The following is an 18,950-nucleotide window of genomic DNA, read 5'->3' on the forward strand; positions in this document are numbered from 1 at the left end:
GAGCAAATAGGAATGCAAAAATCATATTTGTTGTAGTTTCCATTCAGCTTAAAAGTTTATCCAACTATAATGAGTTCCACTTCTGAAATCCCTGTAAATGTAAAAAGGGTCTGCCATAATTTGGTGCTACAGAGAGGAGCATGTCAAAACCTGGCTTATTCACCATTTAAAATGCAATTTTGGAAGCTGTTTTGTTTATATATATACATATACATATACATATACATATACATTAATTATCTGCTAAACTACACAACACTAGAGCACATTAGCATCAGGACTATATTTGAGCTCAAAGCTACGAACTAAAAGCAAAACACCAGCACAAACAAAATACACATCTACATTTGCTGAATTACATCTTTTAAGCATTAATTATTATTATTCATTCAAATGAATTCCTTTAAGACTTCAATGTAAACACCCACTGTTTCGATTTTCTTCAGCATTGGAAATGATCAATATCACCACCAATATGTACACAGCAAAACACGTTGGGTTGTTTTTTTAACCCAACCGTTGGGTTACACATATTGGGTCAATGTGTTGGGTTATCTTTAAATTTGTTGGGTAATTTTTTTTTCGTCGTTGGATTATTTTTAGTCATAACCCAACTGTTGGGTTAAATATGTTTCCCGCTTCACTCCGGTTCAAATGTTAACGGTCCAGTCAGAGACTCAGCGTGCGCATCAGCGGCAGCCTGCCTGATTATGAAGGGTAAGTAACTGTTAATATAATCGTATGATGTATATATAACTGTCATAACATTAAGTAATGTGTCTGATACGTTAATTCTTGTTTTTTTTACATGTTAAAAAAAGGTTTAATTCCCTTTAGTCCGTTTGTTTCCCCCAGATAATCAGATCGATTGTGAATGAATGCTATTCCTGTTTGTTCGCCAGTATTAATACACTAAATATTAGCTGCAAAAAATGTTTAGACAAGTATTAAATATCTTTTTGTTTGCGTAAGTACTACTAAACACTAGGTCTATAAAGGCTCATATTTTATTTATTTGATGTCTGACTGACTCACTGACTGAGACGTGGGACGTCGCCTGAGAGAGAGAGGGCTAGCATTTGCCATCCAATAGCCTACATAGCCAACACTTAAATAGCCCGTGCATACAGTAGCATTTCATCTTTTATAAAATGCGATTTTTCCCAAATGCATTTTACCACAGGAAAAACTGAGCGCTCCGTCTATATAGCTACAAATCTAGTTTGTAACCTGTAACGTTAGATGAAAATGTAATGTGATCCCGGCAGCGGCAGGCGCCGTCGCCGTTTTAGTGACGGCCAAAAAAGAAAATCACATTTCCACACATTTGCTGGTCAAAAACGATATATTGATAAGTAATACAACAACATATAATGTTTTTACCATCGGAAAATCATAACAGGTGCGCCCCCCGGTGTTTCGTACTGGAACTTACACAAAGCGACGAGTGATCCCCTTCACCTAGATAACATATATTTTTCTAAGAAATTTCTGTTTTGATTTATGATTGCTGATACACTTAATTTATTAACATTGAGGCTAATCATGTTATGGTATACTCTCCGCTCTTCCTCACATGTATAAAATGTAGTAAAACATGGTTTTACTACAGTAATGTAGTAGTAACTAAAATTTTTTTTTACAGATCACTGTGAAATCTTTATATTTTATCATGCAGAATGTAATTAATGATTCATTCCAAGGCTTCATTTATTTGATCCAAAATACAGCAAAAACAGTAATATTGTGTAATATTTTTACAATTTTAAATAACTGTTTTCTATTTGAATATATTTTAAAATGTAATTTATTTTTGTGATCACAGCTGAATTTTCAGCATCATTCCAGTTCAGTACTCTTCAGTGTCACGTGATCCTTCAGAAATGCTTTTCACTGCAACTGTACTTTTCACACTGTTTTTATTTATTTTTTCATTGCTGGCTTATTTTAGGGAAAGTGTAGTGAATAAGAGACCTTCAAGAGACCAACATCCCTGGTCCACCACAGTATCAAATTTTTGCCAGGTAGGCGTATACATGTTGGATATGTTATAGTAACGGTATGGCTATAGTTTCTTATAATCTGGAATTGAGTTGGACATAATTACTTAAATTATATTTCAAAAAAGTTTGTCAAAAATACTTGACTCATTGCTCACCTTCCCCTCTTCTCAATGTCATTCATAATCATGTTAACCAAATAATACAAATTAGCTTATAAAACCAAACAGAATAGCTAAAAATGAGAATATATATAATTTTTTTTCTTTGCAAAGTTCATAAAAAAGTGCAAAAAGTTCAATAAAAAAAGATTTTGGTTTCTGTTTGGTTTTATAAGCTAATTATTTGGTTAACATGTTTATGTATGATTCAAGTATTTTTTTTCTCTATAAATGCAATTTAAAAAAAGAGGGAGTACACAAGAGCTGTTGTAATTAGGTTTAAAGAAGCCCTTAAAACCCTGTTTATTTATATTATCTAATTATCTAATATTATTATTATGGTTGTTATTAATCATGAATAAATCTAAAGCTTTTGAGACTATTATTTTGTGTTAATTTAATTTGTCATGAAGATGTGACCATGTCTTCCTTTTATGCAGGCTTATTAAATAATCTTGATATAAAAAAGGGAGGGGGTGCCCTTTTTCAGTTTCAGCACATGCCCCTCAAAAGGTCTGTGCACGGCCCTGGACACTACGTCCATATTTTTTTACAGTCTATGGTTTTGATATGAATATGAATTGACATATTTGTACATCCTGAAAATGTCAGTTGTATTTTTACACATTCTTGTACATTTAAATAAAATATTTTAAAATATATTTGTAAATGTGTTACTTGCATATTAAAATAAAATCTGTAAGTTACAACAAAGTAGTTTCAAAATATGGTTGTATTAAGTAATTTTTAATAAAATACTGATGTTAATTAATATAAATAATTAACTCCACTGTTGGGTAACTTTTAACCCAACAGGATTTTAACCCAATGGGTTGGGTTGAAATAACCCATAGATGGGAAGGTGCTATACCAACCCATAGATGGGTTACTCGTTGGGTTATTTTTAACCCAACATTTTTTAGTGTGTACAGAACGGATAACACAGATCCGGATGAAAGTCCTACCTGGTCTGTCGTTCACAGGGAAGGCCCAGCGACCCGGAACATTTACGTTAGTTGTGTTCTTGAGGTTTGGGAGGTAGTTGCCATTAGTTGAATAATGAATCCGATAGTAGTCAGTGGAGTTTATGGTGTCATATCCTGCCTGTAAAAACCAATCAAAGGTTGTTTAAATACACAACCAGGATAGAATATCATTTAAATCCTTTAATATTTGTTTTACCTCCACTGAAATGGATATCGCAACACAGTCACAATAATTCATCAAAATGAAGTAATAACCACCACCTGAAACCAAAACCACTTGAAAAGTGATAGCCTGAAAAAAAAAAGAAAAAACACAAACACACACAACGTCATGATTCATCTGTCTATACAGTCTGAGACCATCTGTGAACGAAAAAGAAGAAAAACTTACCGGTGCTAAGTGAAGATTTAAAACAGTTATATTTGACGTTAAAACAAAGTCCCACGTTGCAACAAAGACCCAAGAAGCATTGAAGTTCATCTGAGGGTAATACTGGTTTATATCCTGAGTGGCACGAGTGAGAACACTTCCATTTGTGTACTGCTGATAGGAGTAAAGGCCTATACTAATGTCATCAAGGTCCGCCCAGAGCGGAGCAATGAAGTCTCTACTTCCAAATGTGGGAAAGATGTTAGGTTGAGCTTCTGGTAAAGCTTGGTTGAATGTAAGGAGTCCGTTATTATTAACCTGAAATAAAATAAATCACTTCAGATACACAAGGAAAGCATGAACTGGCTTACCACAACATTTTCATTCATATTAGACTGGCAATAGAACCGGATCCTCACATATGTGTGGCTGTATGTGCGGCCAAAGAACTTAAATGGAGTGGAGAAGGCAACAAATGCAGAGGTTTCAGACCCAGTTTCAAGAACTTGTGTGTCTCCTGCTGCTGAGCCGAATGGGTAGAATATCACCGGTGCTGACGAGAGAGAGAGAGAGCACAAAAAATACAAAATGTTAACAATTCACAAAGATTTATGACTTATGTTTGTCTACATCAAATGTGAATCTGCCTTTAATTAGTAGTGGGGTGTAACTGCAGATGTGACAGTAAAATATTTAATCACTATAAAAATCATCTCTAAGAGTACAATCTATCTTCCCATTCGTACTCTTTGTCTTTAAGTTCACTTGAGTGATTAAGAACATGGTACAGTAAGTCACCTTGGCTCTAATCGTGAGATGACAAACAAGCTTAATCCTATATCCATCTTACGCTCATTAAATATGGTAAATGTAAGCTCTAACGCACATGCTTGATGTGCAAGAACAAATTACATCTGTTTTCGCTCATCAAGCACACATTTCAGTTTCAGTTATTATACCTTTCATCAGGGGAATTTCTGGTTTCAAGAGTATGCCATGCAGATATCATCAGGTCTGTGATGTCTAAAGATCAACTTTTTGCAAGTTGCGATCTTATAATTGTGGTGATATTGATATGAATGTATAGACTGTTAATTCAATGGTCATAGTTACCTGTCCATGCCGTTGCTGTTGTAATGCCTATTAAATAAAAATGAACATTCAATTATAAAACAGTTTCTAATGTACATAAAAAAACAAGTCAGTTTATTTATCGGTCGGGTGGGGGAGGGGAGGGGGTGATGCTGTTTCTGTAGCTAATTTTACATAATGATTACAAAATGTGTGTAATTTTTAATGGGTATAGGCTATTTTTTTCTTTCATTGCTTGAATAAGTTTTTTATTTTTTGCAAAGTCGTTAACTCATCCCTCACAGTCACACATAAGCTACAGCACAATAACATAAGACTGTCTTTAAATTATAATCAAGGAAAAATCATACATTTTCTGTTGTCCTCTTTTTAAAGAACTTCAAAAGTTCCACTTGATCCATTTTTCATGAAAAATTCCGAAGACTTATGAGCAGCTTGTTACATTAAAGAGTTCTGATTGGCCATATTGTTGTTTTTTTTTTTTTTTTTTTTTTGTGAATTATCATAAGTAGAGAATTTTTTCATTTCATTTTGCATTATAAGTTTCACATAATACGCATTATTAATTTATTTTTTGTCCATTTTTTCAACCACCACCCCAAAAATGTGACCCGATTGTTAAAGAGTAAGAAATATGATCAAACTCAGAAACACACATTTTTATATTTATGTTGTCTTTGCCACATTAAGATCAATAAAGGTCAAAGCCTTACTGAGTGACAGGACTGATATGAACACCAGCAGATGTGGTGAAACTGGAGACAATCTCATGATGACGACGTCAGAGATAAAACCAGAATGTAGGAGTCCTTCTCCTGTAATCAGACAGCGTTAAAGTATAATGCATTATTAAAAATAAAATAAATAAAATAAACCAATGAATGGCTCTCAATGAAAGCTTTAATAGAAATCAGATAATTCATTCACAGCCGTATGAAAACAGCTAATATAAAATATAAAATTATTATTCAATTATCATCAGATCTTTATTTCAAATAGGTGTTTACCTTAAAATGAATTACAGTATACAAATTGTGTACATTCATATGTTACACTACTCGGTGTAGGCTACTATTGTAAATATGCACCTTAATTACTGACTCGAGGATCTGGTGGATACTGTGATAATACTCTTTGTAACAAATGTTTTTATTTCTTTATTTTTTTAAGAAATTAATATTTTTATTCAGGAAGGACAGATTTAATTGACTAAAATAAAATATAAAACCTAGAATAAAGCTTATGTAGCTTAACAGAAAAAGATCTGACTTACCTCAGACAGCTTCTAACAGACTCTTGTGCCTGCTGTGGGTTAGCAGGAACTTGTCATTGGTTTTAAATGTGTCCCAGACCTGCGTTTAAGAGGAAACATCCGCTGGAATGGGGAAAAAAGAAGTTACACAGAACATTTACACCGTATGATTACAGCATGATATGCCAAGAGCCAAACATTTTTTTGTTGTTGTTGTTGACAGGTAAACTATACTACAACAAATCAAGTCAGTGCAAGTCAGTGTGACTGTGTTAGCTGTTTTAAGATTGAAACTTAAAACAAAACAAAAAAAACTGTCAAACTGCCATAAACTCAGTTACAGGAATAGTTTGTTTCTTCATTAAAAAAAAAAAAAAAAAAAAAAAACAGATTTGGGGGAGAAAAGTAGCATTACATCCAACCTGGTCAAAAAAAAAAAAAAAAAAAAAAAAAAAAACACTGGTTCAATTTGTGAACCCTGGCACAATTTTATTATGTAGAAATAGCAAGTAAACACCACTCCAGTCAATCGGTTAACATCTTGTGAAGTGAAAAAGCTGCATCCATCATGAAGGTGTCTTTAACCTCAAACTGTTGCTTCCGGATAAAATATGAGTCCCCCCTCCATAATATTGCTCATTACTCAAGTTACCGAACTGAATAATGGATATCAGAATGATGGAGCTGTATTCATAGGAATAAACTGAGAACAGCAGATGAAAAAACCAAGCATGTAAAGAATGAGGATACAACAGAAACAAACATTAAGTGAATGTACTGTATGTTCTTCCCCGAATGATTATCAAACATTAAATCAACATCAAATCATTTTTTTTTTAAATGTAAAATGTTTTACCATTAAGTTTTATTTCCCTACTGAAAAAAACTAAAAAGCAAACAATAGAAACCGTCACAGAAATTACAAACTCTTGGTGCATAAAGAATTTTAAAGCATTTTCTTCTTAAAGTCCCCTCAAGACAACATTGTACATTTTTCCCCATGAAAATAATTGATTCGTCTTAAAATGGCTTGAATATAACTGTCTTTGCTACACTACAGTTTTAATATTAATATATTTATCCTTGAACGTTATTGTCATACATTTTCTATACATAGTCATAGTGCCATAGCCTATTTATTTTTGACAGAAATGAAAACAAAGCTACAGTGCAGTATAGCAGTAGTACAGTGCATTCAATGGATTGTACTGTTGTTTGTGAACATTTTTCTGAAAATAACTTTCAATAGAAAAGAACTACATAAAACAGTTTTGAAAGTTGGGAGTTTTGAAAATTACACGATTTGGTACCTTTCTAAAGCTATGATGATAATGCTATTGTAAATACAGTAAATGTATCCCCAACAGTCCCATTTTCATGCATGTAAAATTCAATATGATGTTTAACCTGATTAAGTTCTGCCTGTATTTAAATACTTTACAGACAGAAAGCAGCAGACAGAATCATGTATATATAGTATATATATATAGTATATATGACATATTGAATTAATGCATTTAGCAGAAGCTTTTGTTCAAAAGAAACTTACGGTACATTGCATTCAAGTGATATTTTTTCAGTTCATGCATTACCTGTGAACTGAACTTTTTACATTTTTACAGCTACGTGAAGGCTGTATCAAAATCAGTGCTGATTAATACAGAAATGTAGACTGGCTGATGTGGTGTTTAATGAAAACTGGTGTCTTTAAATCTTTACATGATCACTGGGATATTCGCTGAGCACAGTTAAGATAGTAACCGGTTTTATTTCTTTTCCTGAAGGAGACCGGTATTATGGATTTATCCTTTGCACTTTTCTTAATTTCAACTCGATGCTGTTTGGCAGACCGTACTTGACCATTTCCCGTTTTATCTGAAACACAGATGGACAAACAGACTTTCCAGTAGTCGTTCTCCAATAGCAATATAGACTGAATGTATAAATAGCTGTATGTGTAGCTTACTTGCTGTAAAACTGTATTGGTGTTTGTACTGTTTGTTAGGTCAAGAAATGATTTAATTCTCACTCGAAATCCAATGACTAAATAGGAAACACACACACAAAATCTCAGCATTTGTTGAGTTATATACCAAACAATTGAATGTTTATATGAAATCAAGTGGAAATGTTTACTGGCTCCGTTAGTTGAAGGTACCAAGCATTTAAAAGCCTTTTAGTATAACTCTATTAATGTCCAACTTCTGGTCAAACTACATGTTTTTTTGTTTTTGTTTTCTGCTGTGAAATCAATTTTATAAGATATAAGATAATTGTAAAAGATTAACTTGTATATTGTTAATTATATTTCAATATGAATATTTACTGGACTGAAACATCTTAGGTTTAATTGATTATCCATACACAATTATTTAGAAAAATAATTTTTTAAATGTAACAAAAGTGATCATCAGTTTTTTGAGGAATAATTATTTGTTTCTATATCTCTCAATTATAAATGAATTGCATTGCATTTTATGTTTTGCTCTGCACAAAAACTAAACTAAACATTTAAATATCTTACCAAGACATATTATTGGGAGATTTATAGTGATATTTGTATTCGTTTTATTTAAGTATCTGCTATACATTTATTATGATCAGATTGATTTACATTGGAAGCTTTCAGAATTTTCTTTAATTTTTGGCCATATAAATATAAGCATCTGCACCAAATTTCATATACTCTGCTTGGGACTAAAACTGAGGAGTATGAGCTTAATATTCTCACAATATCATACAAGCCATTAAAGCCTGATGCATCAAATGACGACATAATCATGTGTACATATATTTTTAGTTTTTGTCTAGGTTTAATAAACTTCTTTTTTTTTAACTAGACTATTATTTCAAATCAGAATTTACAATGATAATAAGCGTGTTTCTTCAGTCAGTCACAGCATTATTACCTGTCGAGTTTGTGGTTTCTGTTTCTGAAAGGATGAACACAAACACCATTAAACACCTCATGAACTCGAGAAGTGCAATATTCTGCCCTGTGCTTTCTCTTTTGTTGTTTTTATTAGTATTATTATTCATGTATATATATATATATATATGCATGTACTTTATCAAGAGCAGATTCCTTGTGTGCTTGGACAGACTTGGCGAAAAAGCTCATTCTGATTCTTTAGCAAACTTGATTATAGGCAAGGCAAGGCAAGTTTATTTATATAGCACATTTCGTACACAATGGTAATTCAAAGTGCTTTACATAAAAGAAAGTAAAATAATGATGAAGAAAAATAATAACAAAAAATAAAACAAGCAATTTTAAAACTTTTAAAATGATTAAAACATTTAAAAACAGAAAATGATTTTACACACAAAAAAAATATAAAATAAAATAGAATAAAACAGTGAAAATATAGTGCAATCATTTCGGACATTGCACAGTGCTCATTCAATAAATGCACAGCCAAAAAGATGCAACAGAGTGATTTATAGACAGAGTGAGTCATAAACACTTTTGTCTTTTTTCTTGCAAGAGAAAGACTGCAATTTTAAGTGTGCATCTGTAATTTGTCTTTTAGAAGTGAACTACTATATAGATGAGCTTAAAGCTGACTGACATGTACTAAAAGACATAAAATATTATACAAAATATTCAGTGTAATTAAATTTTTAATTTGTTTTAAACATCACACAGTGTTCTATAAAACTGATTAAAGCATTGGTTGTAGAAAACCCCTAATCTAGAGAGCGTTTACCTTTAGAGATGTTGTGTTGTCCACTGTCCACCCTGAAGACCCATCGGCCTGTAACATTAACATTACTGGAGTTCCTGAGGTTTGAGATGATGCTCCCATTGTTTGATTCAGGAATCACAAAGTAGTCTGTGGAGTTTACTGTGTCATAACCAGCCTGTACAAAATATGTAAAAGCAAATGAAAATTTAGACAGTACACATACATATACTGTTCTATGGTACTGGATAATAACATTTTCTTCCTAAGACAGAAACAAGTTTCTTTCACCTGCACTGGATGTTCTGTTACAGCAATGTCACCATAATTAATCAGAATAAATGAAAAATTTCCATCTGAAATTAAAACCACTTGAAAAGATGTTTCCTGAAAATATTGAGAAAAAAAAGAAAGAAAAAAGAAAATCTCTTAGAGTTCTATCCTTCATGAAGTGAAAACAGTATATCAAACAGTAAAACAGTATATCACACGTACTGTACTGCTAAAGTTGAAGTAAGCGACTTTATCCCAAGTTGCTACAAAGACCCAAGAAGCGTTGGAAGTCAGATTTGGGAAATGTGTGTTTATATCCTGAGAGGCACGTGTAAGTACATTTCCGTCAGTGTACTGCTGGTATGAAATGACACCTCTCACATTGTTGTTAAGGTTTGTCCAGAGACCTGCAATTATATCTTGGCTTCTATTAGCAGGAAATGAGTAAGGAGTATATAGTGATGAAGGCTTGTCAAATGTGAGATGTCCATTGTTATTAACCTGTAATAAGAGACATCAGTCAAAATTGATAATGACTGATGACTGATGACAGACCCTTCACTCACATTTAGACTTAGAATTAAGATGGAGTCAAATTCTTACATAAATCTGCTGGTATGTGCGGCCAAAGAATGGAAATGGACTCAACAGCTGAATAACTGAAGAGCTCCCATCATCATCAAAAGGATTGCTTTTGTCTCCTGCTGTTGAGCCGAATGGGTAGAATATTGCTGGTGCTGCCAAGAGAATAAATAAAAAAAATAAAACAGACTGATGTTTCCATTTCTAGATAAGCATCACAATAATTAGCACGAACAGAAAGTGTGGAAAAGACCAAATAATACTGTATTTACATGTGACAAAAAGCTTTAGAGCTGCACAAGTCAAGAAGTGGCTGTAATAAAATAACTAACTGCTGAAAATGGACACTTTTTCTTCTATCGGGGCAATAATTAAGAAGTTTAAATCAACCGCAGATGGTAACAATCATACTGGAGGAAGATATGCATCTATACAGGCAACACATAAAGTGAGGAGGATGGTTTGAGGAGACATAAACATCCAAGGATCAGGTGGAGAAATGCAGATCAGAAAGTCTCTACTGCAATGTGATTCTTACCTACTGTACATAACATGAACTTTGTAATAGCGTGTTTCTGACATAAACATATCCTTAATTCAAAATTACCTGGTTTTGCAGTCACTGGGAGAATGGCTGTTAAAGAAAAATATCAAGAGATTAGAAAACACTATATATATATCTTATACAGTATATGGTATTCACAGCATTATTACCTGTTGAGACTGTGGTGGTTGACGATGTGGGGTTTACTGAGAGAATGAACACAAACACCATTAAATACTTTTTCGTACAGGTCTTATTCTGTGGTTACATATTTTCTACTGAAAAAGGGAAATTAGGGCAGCACATACTGAGGCAACCAACTGAACCATGCATTGATCCATAATTATACACCAGTACAAGATTGAATGTGTATATCTGTTAGAAGATTATTTTGCGTTTACTTTTAGGAGTAGACTAGTTGTACTGATACTGTGACACTCACTTGGATTTATGAAATGACATGTTTTAAACTAATTATGCAAATACATTATGGGGTTATGTAATATTTATAGTTATCAAAACACTGGCTTGTAAAACAAAACCTATTTATTTAATATACAACCCCAATTCCAGAAAACATGGGATGTTTTGTAAAATGCATTAAAATCAAGAATCTGTGATTTGTTAATTCTCTTTAACTTTTATTCAGTTGACAAAAAGTACTAAGAAAATATTTTCAAAGTTTTCACTGACCAACTTAAATGTATACATTTTTGCAACACACCCAAAAAAAGTTGGGACGGAGAAAAAATAAAAGAGAAAGCAGCTGAATTGGTAAAAGGTGAGGGTATCAGGAGCATCTCAGTCTTTGCAAGCAAAGCTGGATCATGAGTCATCACTTTTTTTATGAGATAAGTGTCTAACAAATCAAAATCACTTTTCTCACTGCAAGATTGCAAAGAACTTAGTTTTTTACCAACTAGCAACTACCATGTATAATATTGTGTGAATATTCAGGTAATCCAGAGAAATCCAGGAACATGACCTTTGAGCTCTCAGGTGGCACTGCATAAGAATACTACAGTGAGAATCAAAGCTACGCCTCCGTTCTTTGTGTGAACATTTGGGCAGTTATGCAAATCTTCCCACATTGTGACATAGACATACAGGCTCCTATCAGGTAGTCAAAAAGACAGTGGAAATGTGTGCTGTTGTTAAATAAGTCCACATTTCAACATGTTTCTGGGAAAAATGGGCATCAAGTTCCCAGTCCCAAAAAACCATGACCATGTGACTTTCATCATCAACGGACCCGTTTGGATCACAGACTGCTGAGTGTCTGTGTAAGTCTTGTATTAAGAGAGATTGGACAAAAAAATTTCAACAATTAAACATTTTAAAGGTCCCCTTCTTCGTGATCCCATGTTTTAAACTCTAGTTAGTGTGAAATGTTGTTGTTAGAGTATAAATAATATCTGTACAATTCTAAAGCTCAAAGTTCAATGCCAAGCGAGATATTTAACAGAATTCGCCTACAAAAAACGACCCATTTGGACTACATCCCTCTAGTTCCTGCAGTAATGACGTCACTAAAACAGTTTTTTGACTAACCTCCGCCCACATGAATTCACAAAAAGGGGGCGTGGCCTCAGGGGCGTCGCACCCGTGGGGGATGTGGGGGTTTTAACACCCACACTTTTCCCGGCGAGAGGGTTCGACACCCGCACATTTTCTGCAGTTTTTCCGCAGTTTTGCACAAACGCCTTACTACAGTCGTTCCTCCGTTTCTCTGACCGCTCTGTGTCTGCGCTCGCCGAGGCTGCCTCCTCCCCCCTCCCTCTCAAACTTGACACCGGCTTTGAGTGTGATCGGCTGATGATTGGCTGTTCTGCCTTAAGTCCCGCCTCTCTTGGGGTGTTATCCATATGATGTCTATGGTGTTATCGGTCAGCTCGTGCTGAGGAGGCGGGAACTTATGGTTATTTACATCTCCCTTTTCCAGGTACTTTGAATGAGTGTTTATGCTTTAGAGGTTTTTAAATAAGCTTTATATGTGTTTGGGAAGATGTTCTGTTAATCGTTTTGTTGACATGTCGAGTGTTTTCGGTATTATTTTTCGTTTTTTAGACTAATGCTAATTGCTATTATTGGGATATTGTTTGCGTACCTGTTGAAGAACTATGAAAAAAAAGTGTATATTATTTTAATGTTTAAAAACAGTAAATTGTTACATTATTTATACCACCAGAGAAAAAGCTTTGTGTGGGCGTTTTTTTCTCCCCTTTTCTGATTTTGCGTTTTTTTTCTCCCCTTTTCTAATTTTTTTTTCTTTTTTTTTTCTTTTTTAATGTAGGATTATTTTTTTCCCAGCCAAACACTGCAAGCCGGAAATCCCGCACAGTGCCAGAGAACTTTAAGCCCTGCATTTTGTACCCCTCTGTCAATGTGTTCATCATTTTTATTGTTTATAAACAAACCACATCCATCCCCCACACTTTTGAAAAGCTTGCTACGCCCCTGCGTGGCCTTGTTGCGCTCCGACGGAGAACAAGGAAGAGCTGCGTTTGTGTTCGACATGTCGTTGAAACGCTGTTATTTTCATCTCTGAGTCCAATCATCTTTGTTTGGGCTTCCCAGGGACGCTGTACTTGGAGTTTAATGGTTACAATTTATGTTTAACACGGTTCCCGAAAATTATAATCCACATGTAAAACTATGTGCAGCACATTTTGCTGAGGACAACTTTCTCAATCAGTTTAATGCCGGATTCGCACAAAGATTATTCTTGAAAGATGGAGCAGTTCCCTCTTTGTCTGGAGAAGGCGTTGTTTATGGACCACAACCGGTAAGTGTATTTTATTATTTAAGTTGGTGCGTTTAACAGTTTCTGTAACTTACTACATAAAGTTAGCTTTGTTAACTAGATGTTAGGGCTGTGCAAAAAAACAAATGCGATGTTCATGCGCATCTTGTCAGTAAAAGCGCTCCTGTGATTATAAGTACATCTCCGTGCGTTCTAGTCCAATCACATTACCAGGAGGTCAGCCTGCTGTAAGCTGCTGTCGAATCACAACACAGGAACCGCTGGCCCAATCAGAACTCATTACGTATTTCTGAAGGAGGGACTTTATAGAACAAGGAAGACATCAGCCCGTTTTTGTGACAGTGAAAACAGCGGTATACAGATAGGTGAATTGTGTCAAAAATACTGTGTTTTTTTACACGTGAAACATGAACACATGTTATATTGCACACTGTAAACACAATCAAAGCTTCAAAAAAGCGTTTTTGGAGTGTGTTGCAGCCATCAAAATAAAAATGTAAGTATAACATAACTTATTCTTGATTTTATGGAATTTCACAAAACATGCCAACTTTTCTGGAATTGCGGTTGTATTTAAGAAAAGGCAAAAACTTTACCTTCAGAAATTTGTAGTCCACCATCCACCCTGAAGGCCCATCGTCCTGAAACACCGACATTACTGGAGTTCCTGAGGTTTGAGATGGAGCTGCCACTGTTTGATCCATTGATCACTATGTAGTGTGTGGAGTTTATTGTGTCATAACCAGCCTGTACAACCAAGAAAGAATTACACACACACATACATATACACATATATACATATATAAAATACACAATACACACAGAAAGCAAGTTTCTTTTACCTGCACTGGATGTCCTGTTACAGCAATTTCACCATAATTCATCAGAATAAATGAAAAATTACTGTCTGCAATTAAAATGACTTGAAAGGATGTTTCCTGAAAAGGTCAGAAATAAAATGTAATTACCTTAAACTGATCATTGTTGAATGTTTTGTGTATTTGCTCTATATTAATTTTTCTTTCTTTTATTATTAAATATTGTTGTTGGGTCATTCAAATCAACCAAATTTCAAAAACTTTCCTGGCTCAATTTTTTTATTTTGTTATTATTTTTTTATGATGAAAGACAAACTAAAAATAGTGACCAAAGGCAATATCATATATTCCATATTATTGCTCTTTCGTGGTATAATTGCTACTATTGTCCTTATGTTTAAGTCACTTTGGATAAAATTGTCTGCTAAATGATTACATGTAAATGGAAATGACAACTATTAAAAAAAAAAAAGAAAAAAAAATATCTCTCTGTAACTCAGGTAGCACTAAAGATAACCTAATATCTGTTTAGAGAATGGTTCTTAATGTCCTTCTTCAATACAATGCAAAAATGATTAAATAGTTAAAACTAGCATTTTTAGCCAGGAACTGGGAATGTGGAAATTGATTTATTATCATTATTATCATGTAAATTAAATATTTTTATTGCCATTGAATTGAGTAAAGAATAAAGGGGAAAACAAACTCACTGTGTTGGTTGAGCTGAAGTAAGCGACTTTATCCCAAGTTGCAACGAAGACCCAAGAAGCGGTGAAGTTCAGATTTGGGAAATGTGTGTTTATATCCTGAGTGGCACGTGTGAGAACATTTCCACTGGTGTACTGATGATAAGAAACTACACCTCTCTGACGGTTGTCAAGATCAGTCCAGAGACCAGCAATTACATCTTGGCTTCCTCTAGCGGGGAATGAGTAGGGAACAAATGCTGATGAAGGCTGGTTAAATGTGAGGTGTCCATTATTATTAACCTACAACATGAGAAATATTGTCCAAATCACTGATCACAGATGAGTTTATAAAGCATTTATCAGTCACATGTAGACTCAGAATGAAGATGGAATCAAATTCTTACATAAATCTGCTGGTATGTGCGGCCAAAGAATGGAAATGGACTCAACAGTTGAATAACAGAGGAGCTTCCATCATCAGCAGCAGTATTGTTTGTGTCTCCAGCTGCTGAGCCGAATGGGTAGAATATTTCTGGTGGTGGTGAGTGAGTAAAGAAAAGAAAAATACAAAAGATTTGACATTTACATTTCTGATAGATTTCCTCTCATGTTTGTTAAGACATGACTCGTGTTGGGAATCTGGTTGTGATTATTAGTTACAGTAGTAGCATTCTCCTTGCTTTAAATCAGAGACAGAGATAACGCAGTGTAGTAAGATTACATTTATTTAAATTAATGTGTGTGTGTGAGAGAGATTGCACGTGTTAATTTCCCATGTCTGTGAACTTTTGTTAACAGTGGAACTGCAAATCATTTTAATTAATCAAAAACAGCAACGTAAAGTGTGCTTCAGGTTCAATGATGGCAGCGTGTCTGTGATAATTAAACTGACTGGAGCTATTGCTTAAACACACACCTTCCAGCCAATCAGATTAGAGTCAACTGATGTAAAATAAATTAAATAAACATTTCTCCATAACATTTGTTACAGTTTTTGACAGTAAATTAATTGCAAAAAAAAGGAAGTAACATCAGATTATATATTTCAATAATCTGTTATGGATTATTGAAAAAGAAAATACGCATGACAGGAACTTGGTTCTATGCATCATGTTTTGATTTAAAAATAAAGTAATTCTAATGATAATAATAATTTTAAATTTATATATATATATATATATATATATATATATATATATATATATATATATATATATATATATATATACACATATATATATATACACATATATATATATACACATATATATATACACATATATATATATACACATATATATATATATATATATATATATATATATATATATATATATATATATATATATATATATATATATATATATATATATATATATATATATATATATATATATATATATATATATATATATATATATATATATATATATATATATATATATATATACATATATATATATATATATATATATATATATATATATATATATATATATAAAATTGTTCACATCAATAGGCTATCAATAAAAATTGCAGATGTAAAATAGCCTTTTAACTAATTATGGCACATTGTACATATGTATTATTGATTTGTATTGTCCCTGTAAAAAAAAAAAAAAAAAAAAAAAAAACTGAAATAAATACATTTTCATTTCATGCTGACAGTTATAGTAAAATCTAACTGAAGTATATTTCATTTGTACTAAATGTTTTTTTTATGTGAAGAGGGGCTTTAATTATGGGATGAAACATAATTTAACTTCCTGATGATGTACATGATTGTAAAGACATGAGATCCAGTCGTGATGTGTGACAAAAGGCTGTTGAGCTGCTCATATCAGTACATGGCTTTAAAAAATAACAAATAAGTTAAAAACAATTTACTATCAGAGCAATAATGTTTAATAAACTAGGTGGTAACAATAACACAAAGTGATGAGGATGGTTTGAGAAGAAATTTGTTCATTTCACACCAAAGCAGTGTATTCAGTTTGTGAGAAAAATAGATGTAATAATAATAATAAATATAAATATAAATATATTACCTGCTGTTGTTTGTACTCTGGCTATTAAATAGAAAGATAAACGATTAAACTCACCAGCACACATTTGTATATTTTTATTGCCTTTGACACATTAAGACTGATAATCAAACAGTAAACAAAAAAAAAAAAAAACCTTACAGAGTGACAGGACTGATATGAACACCAGCAGATGTTGGAAAACTGGAGACAATCTCATGATGATGACGTCAGAGATAAAACCAGGAATCCTCCTTTTGTAATCTTAGAGTATTAAAACATCATGCATTATCATAAACACAGTCTAAACCAACGTCTATGGAATGTCTCTTACAAAACACAGTTATTAATACTCAGGTAACTCAATCAAATCTCACTGGAGTCATTCAAAGCCACTGAAACAACAGAAAAATTCCAGCTGTTTATTTCTATGTGATTACCTTAAGATTGACTACAGTGAGCATATGTGTAAATACATATTACACTTTACGCTATAGAAATGTGCATTTCAGTATATATAGAATCAGAAAGAGCTTTATTGCCAAGTATGATTACGCATACAAGGAATTTGTTTTTAGTGACATAAGCTTCCAGTACAAAAAAAAAAAAAAAAGCAGTTTTTTCACATTCAAGCAGTTAACTTAAGCTTAAAATACTCATCCTTTAAAATTAGTTTAAAAACAATGAAGTCATGCACATTCTCAATATGCTTTTCATTTATAATAATCAATAGTAAAATTCAGCACTAGTAACTCTTCTGTCACTCACTTCAGTTTTGCTAATGGCTTTTACTTTACATTTACTTTTTTTAAGTCTGCTTTTTTTTTGTCGTATATGACAACTTTGTTTATTGCAAACAGATCAGTCCAATTTGACAGATTTGTCTCAAAATAAAAATAAATCACTTTAGGGAAGGTCCCGATTTCTTCTGTTTCAAATAATGATAAATCATATGTTTTTATCAAATTTAGTGGAGTAAAAGGTAAGATATTTTGTTTTGAAAATAAAAGATACACCCTTCTAATGTAATGCTTTAGTTAAATTAATTACAAAAGTAAGGCCCTAGAGAACCAGAGCATTACTTTAAAGATAATAATTTCTCTTACCTCAGACAGCTGCTCCGGCGACGCTCTTTCACCTGCTATGGGTTAGCAGGAAGTGTGCACTGGTTTTTACTCTACACCTGCCTTTGCTCAAGGGCAGAACGCCCCCTGGAATGAAAGATTTTATTTTGTTTTTGGAAAATCACCAGTAAGTTATAAAATAGAAAACAGTTTCACTTCAGATCTTTCATTTAGATTTTAGATTAGATAACAGGTAGAGTACACACATTCCTTCAGTGAACTCAAAAAGAACAGCAATGAGAGTGTTGTACTGTCACATATTCATAAGTCGATTAATGATTCAATGGATTTAATGCCACTGCGCCTGTAACTCTTCACCAATTAATTTAAATCAGATGCCAAAGCAACTATACAAAACATGTCTGTCTACTGCAAAAATCAGCAAACATTTAGTATACTACAAACTTTAGTGCTCTATTTTTTTATCCACTTACCAAGTCAAATGTTAAGATGCCTAAATATGTCATATGATTGTACTTATATATTTAAGTACATAGTAGTATTTTAACAACATGTATATATTATAGGTTTAAGATTTGGTTTAGGGCTAACAAAGAAACTAAAATAAGGTGCTACCAAGAAATG

General features: G+C 33.0%; 2 protein-coding genes across 2 annotated transcripts; both read right to left on the reverse strand.

The window, feature by feature from the left end:
* Positions 1-258: 258 nt before the first annotated feature.
* Positions 259-6,208, reverse strand: LOC127946384 (sushi, nidogen and EGF-like domain-containing protein 1). The gene is made up of 7 exons (XM_052542926.1): positions 5,883-6,208; positions 5,323-5,424; positions 3,937-4,070; positions 3,539-3,835; positions 3,344-3,439; positions 3,127-3,265; positions 259-305 (listed from the first exon to the last, which is right to left on the reverse strand). The coding sequence occupies exons 2-7, from the start codon at positions 5,378-5,380 to the stop codon at positions 259-261; spliced, it is 771 nt and encodes a 256-aa protein (XP_052398886.1). The 5' UTR covers positions 5,381-5,424; positions 5,883-6,208.
* Positions 6,209-6,797: 589 nt separating this feature from the next.
* On the reverse strand, positions 6,798-17,545 carry LOC127946062 (uncharacterized). The gene is made up of 15 exons (XM_052542354.1): positions 17,404-17,545; positions 17,266-17,286; positions 15,622-15,749; positions 15,239-15,517; positions 14,553-14,648; positions 14,307-14,457; positions 11,117-11,152; positions 11,010-11,036; positions 10,424-10,557; positions 10,043-10,321; positions 9,839-9,934; positions 9,572-9,725; positions 8,771-8,794; positions 7,828-7,904; positions 6,798-7,736 (listed from the first exon to the last, which is right to left on the reverse strand). The coding sequence occupies exons 1-15, from the start codon at positions 17,459-17,461 to the stop codon at positions 7,656-7,658; spliced, it is 1,641 nt and encodes a 546-aa protein (XP_052398314.1). The 5' UTR covers positions 17,462-17,545; the 3' UTR covers positions 6,798-7,655.
* Between the last annotated feature and the right edge of the window lie 1,405 nt (positions 17,546-18,950).

The sequence above is a fragment of the Carassius gibelio genome, chromosome A24, assembly GCF_023724105.1.
Source record: "Carassius gibelio isolate Cgi1373 ecotype wild population from Czech Republic chromosome A24, carGib1.2-hapl.c, whole genome shotgun sequence".
Classification (NCBI taxonomy): domain Eukaryota; kingdom Metazoa; phylum Chordata; class Actinopteri; order Cypriniformes; family Cyprinidae; genus Carassius; species Carassius gibelio.

Bases quoted from the DNA above. Each gene is read 5' to 3' on its own strand.
- LOC127946384 (XM_052542926.1), bottom strand. From the start codon at position 5,380: ATGAGATTGTCTCCAGTTTCACCACATCTGCTGGTGTTCATATCAGTC. The intron at 4,071-5,322 runs GTAAGGCTTTGA...CTCTCTCGTCAG, and splicing joins CATATCAGTCCTGTCACTCA to CACCGGTGATATTCTACCCA. The intron at 3,266-3,343 runs GTAAAACAAATA...TGGTTTTTACAG, and splicing joins CGATATCCATTTCAGTGGAG to GCAGGATATGACACCATAAA.
- LOC127946062 (XM_052542354.1), bottom strand. From the start codon at position 17,461: ATGAGATTGTCTCCAGTTTTCCAACATCTGCTGGTGTTCATATCAGTC. The intron at 17,287-17,403 runs GTAAGGTTTTTT...TCTATTTAATAG, and splicing joins CATATCAGTCCTGTCACTCT to CCAGAGTACAAACAACAGCA. The intron at 15,750-17,265 runs GTAATATATTTA...CACCACCACCAG, and splicing joins CAGAGTACAAACAACAGCAG to AAATATTCTACCCATTCGGC.